General features: G+C 36.4%; 1 protein-coding gene across 1 annotated transcript; it reads right to left on the reverse strand.

The window, feature by feature from the left end:
• Nucleotides 1-359: 359 nt before the first annotated feature.
• On the reverse strand, nucleotides 360-7,258 carry LOC117179881. Its single transcript, XM_033372063.1, has 5 exons — nucleotides 6,388-7,258; nucleotides 6,069-6,312; nucleotides 5,778-6,022; nucleotides 3,982-4,175; nucleotides 360-605 (listed from the first exon to the last, which is right to left on the reverse strand). Exons 1-5 carry the CDS (start codon nucleotides 7,256-7,258, stop codon nucleotides 360-362), a joined length of 1,800 nt encoding a protein of 599 aa, XP_033227954.1.
• Between the last annotated feature and the right edge of the window lie 504 nt (nucleotides 7,259-7,762).

The following is a 7,762-nucleotide window of genomic DNA, read 5'->3' on the forward strand; positions in this document are numbered from 1 at the left end:
TGACTGCAGCTACATCTTCACCCTTCTTTGATTTAACGGAGACATCCCAGGCAAATCTTGAAAATATGACAATTACAGTTGTATGTCAATCAGCTTGCCAGGTCTCATAAATGTCACGAATATCGAAATTTCGACGTTAGTAATTTCGTCTAGCCAGCTTGTGCAGCTCCTTCACGAACTGCAGCTTCTCAGCGACCATTTTTGAGTGCATTCAGCCTGGTGTCTAATTGACTAATGAGCTCGGAATTTCCATACACCAGTTTTTGAATTGATTCAACGTCAATTTTTGCATTTTTGAAAAGTTTATCTGTAGAATTTTCTAGAGTTTCAATCAGCATTGTATTATTGTCTACTTAAGTTCACAAAGAAGCTATAACATCATATATAGTCTCAAGTTCAGGATGTATCATATGTTGCACCATATTCAGATTCACAGCATCATACTGCTCTTGAGCTTCAGCTACTTTGCACAGTCTCTTATTATTCATATCATAATTTCCTTCACAGGATGAGAATTTTGATAAGCACCCATTAATATATAATTCCAGCTTCTCGTAGTTCTTCGGTAATTGATATAATTTCGTTGGTGTGACTTGGATTTCCAGCTGCTTGAGACATAATCAGTAAGCGTAATTGACCAACCATTTGATTGGGATTATTTTAGTAAATGTAATCCATCAGAGTTTTCTCTCTAGCAATCATGTATTGTGGGATCATACCTTCAACTGATTATGATTCTGGTCTTTACTTCATCTATTTGAATTTTTTTGTGGAGATAGGGGGATAAGCTTCATCATAAAATTTTTATATCTAAAGAACTTACTGTCACGAATTTCTCCATCTAACTTATAATTTTTTTATATGCGTTTTTTGCAATAACAATGTGTCTATAATTTTCAAGATCACTGGCAGTTATAAAGGACTCTTGGGGTACTTTTTAAAATAAAAGTTCAAGCAAGCCTTTACTTTTGGGAAAATTCAAATTACCCACATAAACATAGTTATGACTGATTTTTTTCTGATTTTTCTGATTTTTCTGATTTTTTGAATTATATCGCGAACGATCAGAGACACATGAACAACAAACAAATGTTATGAAGCTTGCCGTACAGTACTGTTGTGGACAAAGTCAAAATAAACCAGTAGCTTTATTTAAATTTGAATAAATAATATAATTTTGATTTATCTTGAAAACGGTGAAAAATGCGCGAGAAGTAGAGATACGCGAAAGGGACAACATTTTCAGGATATTCCATTCCGGGATGGTCATCGGGCAACCCGAATTAGTATAGCAGAATGAGTTTCGAAATAAAAATTTGGAATTATCTTGAAAACGGCGAGATACGCGAAAACTGAAAAAATATTCATGGTTTTTTACAAAGGGTGGTTCTCAGCCACTACAAATTATCCGAACAAAAAGATTTTCCAAAGGAAAAAATCACAAATTTGTGAATTATTTTGAAAACCATGAGACATACAAAAAAAAACTTAAAAAATTAATAATAAATAAAAATTCATATTAATATTGAAGAAACTGGAAACATATTCTGATTTCCGGATAACACTGAAATATACACGAAAAACGTTAAATTTTAGAGATTGTCTAACACACTTCCCAAAAAACCCAGTTCCGTCCCAGGTTTGGACCTATACTTTCTCTGAAAAAACTGGGACAGACCTGGTTTTTTCGATAAGTGTCCTAATTGTGTTAGGCGGACAGTTTGTATTGGTATACAATTCACTCGGATAGAGGGAAAATTTGTTACCGATTGGATTGTGATTCATTCGGTTTGCTTTTGGATTCCCACTTATCCATTCGGACTGATGTCAGATTCATCGGATTTAATTCAAAAAGTCCCGTTCATGTGAGAGAATTGGCGGCACGGATTAAAATGGATTACGGATGCGTTCGTGTTGAATTTGGTGCTGATGCAAGAATGAATAAGGATTGATAAGTGAACCTCGGGTCCATTTGGATTGCATTTTAGGTTTTGAGACATGTATTGAGATTAAAATTTAATTTGAGGTTAAAAGATAGATGAAAAAGGGTTTAAGAAAGAAGAAGATCGACAAATTGCTTCAGATTGTTTTGAATTAATTTGAATTAGTCCAAATTGTAAAAAAATCATAAATACTTTCAAAATGTCTCAAATGACAAGAACACGCCCGCGCAAGCGCGCGATCGGTCTCGTTGTATTTAACGTTGATCCTTTTATACCTTTGGCTCTCTTTTTTTTATCTTCTTCTACGCCCAAAACTTTATATGGATATAATTTTGATTTCAGACCCACAAATTCAGTCATTATTTTTCCGTTGCATTAACTTTTTTATCTATTGGAGGAATGCCGTAAACATTGTCTAGATGATAATCTGATTATTCAAATTTATGGGTCTCTCATTTAATCTATTCGTAAAAGCTGGAACATTGAAATGATGGATGAGACTGTCTGTATCTGTCTATAGCAATTTTGAAGAAGTTCCAAACTTTGGCACTATATAGTTGTAATGAAAATCGTCCGTGATACTTTTTGAGATATTCAAAACAGTGAATCCAGTGTAGATGGGTTTATTGAAAAAAATCTTTGTTTTTTGATTTCAACAATGACCATATTTTCATCAAAGATGGTACAGTTACGAAAGTTTAGCTCAGAAATTTGAGCTTTTGAATCATATCTCCCCACCCATTCTGTTACAAGACTAACATCTTTGTGCTTCCTAAGGTTTTCCATGGTCTTTCCAAAAACGGAATTGTTCATCAATTAACAGAAATTTTTCTCAGTTTCGGTAATGTAATACATAATTTTTCTTTGGTAGCAAATTGGTTACCAACTTTGCTATCTGACATTTTGAACCAGGAGGCACAAAGTGTTCTGGGCATGATGGAAGATCCTTGTGCAAATCGTGAAGCTCTTCTAGATACTCTGGACCCACTTCAAGAATGTAACGTTCAGGTAAATCATCAGACACATTGAAAACATTTGGACTTTTTTCAAAGTTTTCAAACCATTAAACGCTTTATATGGTAAAAATTAACTCATAGCTTCACCATACTGATTGTTATTGTCCAAATGAAAAATGTATGACTCTGGATCGCATTGATTAAAATCTTTCCCCATAAATCTATTCTTTGCTTTTGCAAACCTGTTTGAGCATTGTGAAACACCACCTCTGATTGCTTTCTGAATTAACAGTAGCATTTCCACATCAGTCAGTAAATGAAGTTCAATTCCTGTTTACTTTAGCATTGCATCAAAATAAAGCCCGGGTGTTATGCAATAATTCAAAGCATCTAAGCTATATGTTGCAAAACAAGTTTTCTAAAATTTTCAAAAATGTCAGCCAGAAGTAAAATATCAGTTTTGAGGTACAGATCTGAATACCACCCTAAATTTAGCAAATTTCTCATGTTTCTTGTGTTCTATGCTATAATCATTTATACGCAATTGATTCATTTTTTCAAATTTTTTAATATCTCGAAAAGTGATGGAAAAGTTGATTCCGTCACGTTTCAAGAACGTATCAAAATGTGGATAGGAACTAATTAAGTCTCCATTCTTGTCAGCAGGACAAAGGACGGCCATTACCGACCAGAGAAAGCAGTACTCATCGCTGTCCCTAACATTTACAACTGCTTTTTTTCTCTAATATATTTAGGTAATCGCACAAAAGTTGATGGTCCTACTGCAAAAGGTGCGCATTTTATTATATTTAAATTTCAATTTATAATCTCTTTTAATCTCGAGCCAGACTTCGTTTTCTGAAAATCCTCTACTTTAGTTAAAATTTTCTCTCTAACTTTACTCTGAAACTACTCAATGATTTCAGTTGGTTCTAAAATAAGTTCATTTTTAGTATTGACAAGTTTGATTGTGTGTAATCATTGTTTTTGAATCTTCGGAAAAATCATCCAAATATTTATGCGTTAAATTTATAATCATACCTATTCTCACTCGACTTTTAAAAACGGACTCCAGATCTTGCCATCTGATCCAGTTTCTTAAATATTCGGTTTTTGGATGTGAGAATATCTTGCGTACACTGATGTGTCCAGTAGGCGACTTCAGAACTTGTTGCATTTTCATGCAAAACTTCATAAGCATCTTCATAAATTTGAACAAGCTTTCTGCAGTCCAGCGAGTGCATTTTGAGTAATCTGTCGATGGCTAGCACAAAAACTGGAAAAAAATATTCGCTATGAAATTACTTTTATACTCCAACAATTTCACAAATAATATTTTAAATATTTACATTTAATTTCATTTGAATTTAAATTTAGATAATTTACTATTTTCAATTCGAGAAACCATAAGAAGGAGCACTAACCGATTTTTAAAATACACCAGTGTTAGCATTCGACACAGTTGTTATTGGTTTTTTCCATAATTTCCAGATGAAATCCTGTGATGATAAGGGTAGTAAGAAGAAAACACTCCAATTAGCGGAAAACACTAGTTAACGTTCTTTTTTGAAACCCTTTAATAAAATGTTAATTATAAAGGAAACATCAGATAACTTCACACTCACGATTATTCTGACAATTGTTCCTAATCGTTTTATTAGGTCATAATGAATAGAAATTACCCGGCGTTCCAAAAACAATCCGACGCGGAACGCATTAGGACGCTTAGTGACGAAAATTAGGCGCTAATCGCGATACACACGCATAACTATATTCTCACACAAACAAGCACTCACCCGAATTGAAAAAAAAACTGGCACACTCTTAACATACCGCCCGCCTCGTGGTGTTAAAACAGCACGAAAGATGTTTAAAAAAATTATATTATGAAAATTTTTAAATTATGCAAGAATTAAAAAAGTAATAAAAACAAAAAAAAAACAATTCTTGCCGCGCCGTGAAAAACAATCACAAAATCAACGATTTGAATATTACTCAAACGCATTGGTCACCTGCCATAACAAATACTCCTCTATAAGAAAATAACATGCTGATAAAACGAAACTTTGTAAAGAACGTATACAATATAAAAACAGTAAAAGTAATTTTAAAAAAAAATACAATATTAAAATTTTTTTAAATGCATATGATTATTATACTTCATAGCTTTAAGAGTTCTCGAAACCAATTATTTTATAAGACGAATTTCGCTTCAATTGGCACCTATAACTTACAATCGGTTCAAGAGTCAGATAATTTAGCAGGCTTGACCGAAGATATAGGCAACAAGCAAATTTTTGAGATCGAACGGTCGAACTCTGAGGCAGCAGTTTTAACTCTAACCGTACGGACACAATTATCCTTTCCCTCATAGCACATAATGATGCGACCCAATGTCCATTTCCAAGGCGGAAGAGCATCATGTTTAATTAATAATATATCTCCAACTTTAATGTTGGGCCGCTCGTGATTCCATTTATAGCGCTGTTGTAAGAAATGCAAATATTCTGCGTTTCACCTTCGTCAAAACATTTCCGCGATGCGCTGCACGATGTACCACCTGGTCAAGCGATTTTCTGGAACGAGTTCCACCGAAGGTTCAGCAGCACCAGTCATAGGGGCGCCGATCAAGAGCTGATCTGGTGTCAGATACGAGAAATAATCAGCGTAATCCGAAAGAGGGCCTGTTGGACGCGAGTTCAGGCATGATTCTATTCTATTCTAGCTGCGGGTGGAATAAAATGTCAGGTCGTATCTCCCACTGAGAAAAGATTCATCAAATCAACATCTCTTCGAAGTTGAGAAACATTGTGTCTCAACTAGCGATCGGCACCTTCAAAAGTAGTACCATTGTCGCTGTATAAATGTCAGGGCTTACCTCTACGAGCTATAAAGCATTGGTAAGCTGCTAAAAATCCTTGAGAAGTGTAGTCTGACACAAATTCTAAGTGAATTGCACGAGCCACACAACATATAAATAGCGCAACATAGCCTTTATATCTTTTCTGACCTCTACCTGGAGCAAATCGCACAGAGAAGGGACCAGCGTAACCAAGCCCAGTATGAGTGAATGGCCCACAAGTTGTTGTCCTAAAATCAGGCAAGCTACCCATAAGTTGTTGACTGTGAGAGCACGTTCACGTACACACGAGACACAACGACGAATTACACTCTTAGCCAGAGTTCGGATCCGATTATCCATAACGCTTGACGAAAAGTATATAAAGAGAGCTGTATCCCACCATGCATAAATCGTATGTGAGCGTGTAGAGCAATGAGTTCGCTAATACGATGACTAGGTAATATTACAGGATGTTTTTCCTCATATCTAATAGGAGCCTGATGTAAGCGACCACCCAAACCTAAAACGCCCGAACCATCCAGAAATAGGTTCAAGGTCTTCAAGGGTGAACCTGAAGGAATCACGTTTTCTTTTTTTAGAGCATGTATCTCAACATCAATGACTCTACTTTACACTTTTTGGATACACCATAAAGAGGCCCTATTAATCTCCGATGCAGATAGAGCAAGGCTCTTCAGCAGATCCTCATCTTCTATAAAACGTCGACAATAGGCTATAACTCTAATCAAGTTTGGCCAAGATGCAATTCTGTCAGCAAGATCAGTGAGAAATTGCTTCGCATCGACAGAATGGTGAGCGAGCTGACAAGTTTTGACCGAAGATTTCGGCTCGAGGACAACGCCAACAGGCAATAACACCCTAGATGTCGGCCAAAATGAGGATTGATGCACTAGCCAAGGAGGACCTCGCCACCATAAAGTATGACTTAATAACTGATTAGGTAAGAGACCCCTGGAAGAACAATCGGCAGGGTTGTCCTCCGTAGGAGCATGTCTCCATCTTGCTAGTGGAATACACTTTCGGATTTGAGGCACTCTGTTGGATAAAAATGTGCACCAAGTAGAAAGATGTTTGCTGAGCCAGACCAATACCACTGTAGAATCGGTGTGGTAATATAAGGGTACATTTTCAAATCCCATGGTAGCAATTAAAAAGCGTAATGCTTTGGCTAGCAATTGAGCACCACAAAGATCAAGTCCTGGGATACTCACAGGTAAAAGAGGAGCTACTTTAGACCTGGCATATAGTAAAGTAACAATCAGATCGTCATCTTCTCGAAGAATACGTAAATATACCACAACGGAATACGCTTTGGCTGAAGCATCAGAATACCCATGAAGTTCATAACCCAAACTTGATCTCATTTGACCAGTCCACCTTGGGATCTGAATCTCTTCTAACCCTGACAGGCTAGTATAATAACTATTCCAACGATCTAATAGATCCTCAGGCAGACTCTCGTCCCAATCAAACTTGAAAAACCAAAGTTCCTGCATTATTCTTTGTGCTACAACAACAACCGGAGAGAGCCACCCTAATGGATCATAAAGTTTGGCAATGACAGAAAGAATTTGTCATTTGGTAGGTAGTTCGCTGGGTCGTACTTCTACCTGAATTCGAAAACTATCCGAACTTGGATCCCAATGTAGACCCAAAACTTTCAACTGAATGTCCTCCCCAGCAAAAAATTCAAGGGCTCTTTCATGATTGCCAGAAGGACAATCGAGTAGCAATTGCCAGACTCTTCATCTGTAGCTAATTGCTTAATGATTCGATTCGCAAGATAGGGTGCACACGCTGTCACGTGACTCACGTGGATCAACCATAATTTGCCGAAGCATTTTTTTTATGTCGGCAAAGTAAACAAAGCGGTGTTCGCGCCACGCAGTATAATAGAAACTAAATCAGTTAACAATTTCGGCCCCGTATGTAAATGAGAATTCAAGGAAGTACCGTTGGAAGTGGGGCTAGATGCGTTTAAAACTACTCGCAGGTGAGTA

This window comes from Belonocnema kinseyi, chromosome 1, assembly GCF_010883055.1.
Source record: "Belonocnema kinseyi isolate 2016_QV_RU_SX_M_011 chromosome 1, B_treatae_v1, whole genome shotgun sequence".
Classification (NCBI taxonomy): Eukaryota; Metazoa; Arthropoda; class Insecta; order Hymenoptera; family Cynipidae; genus Belonocnema; species Belonocnema kinseyi.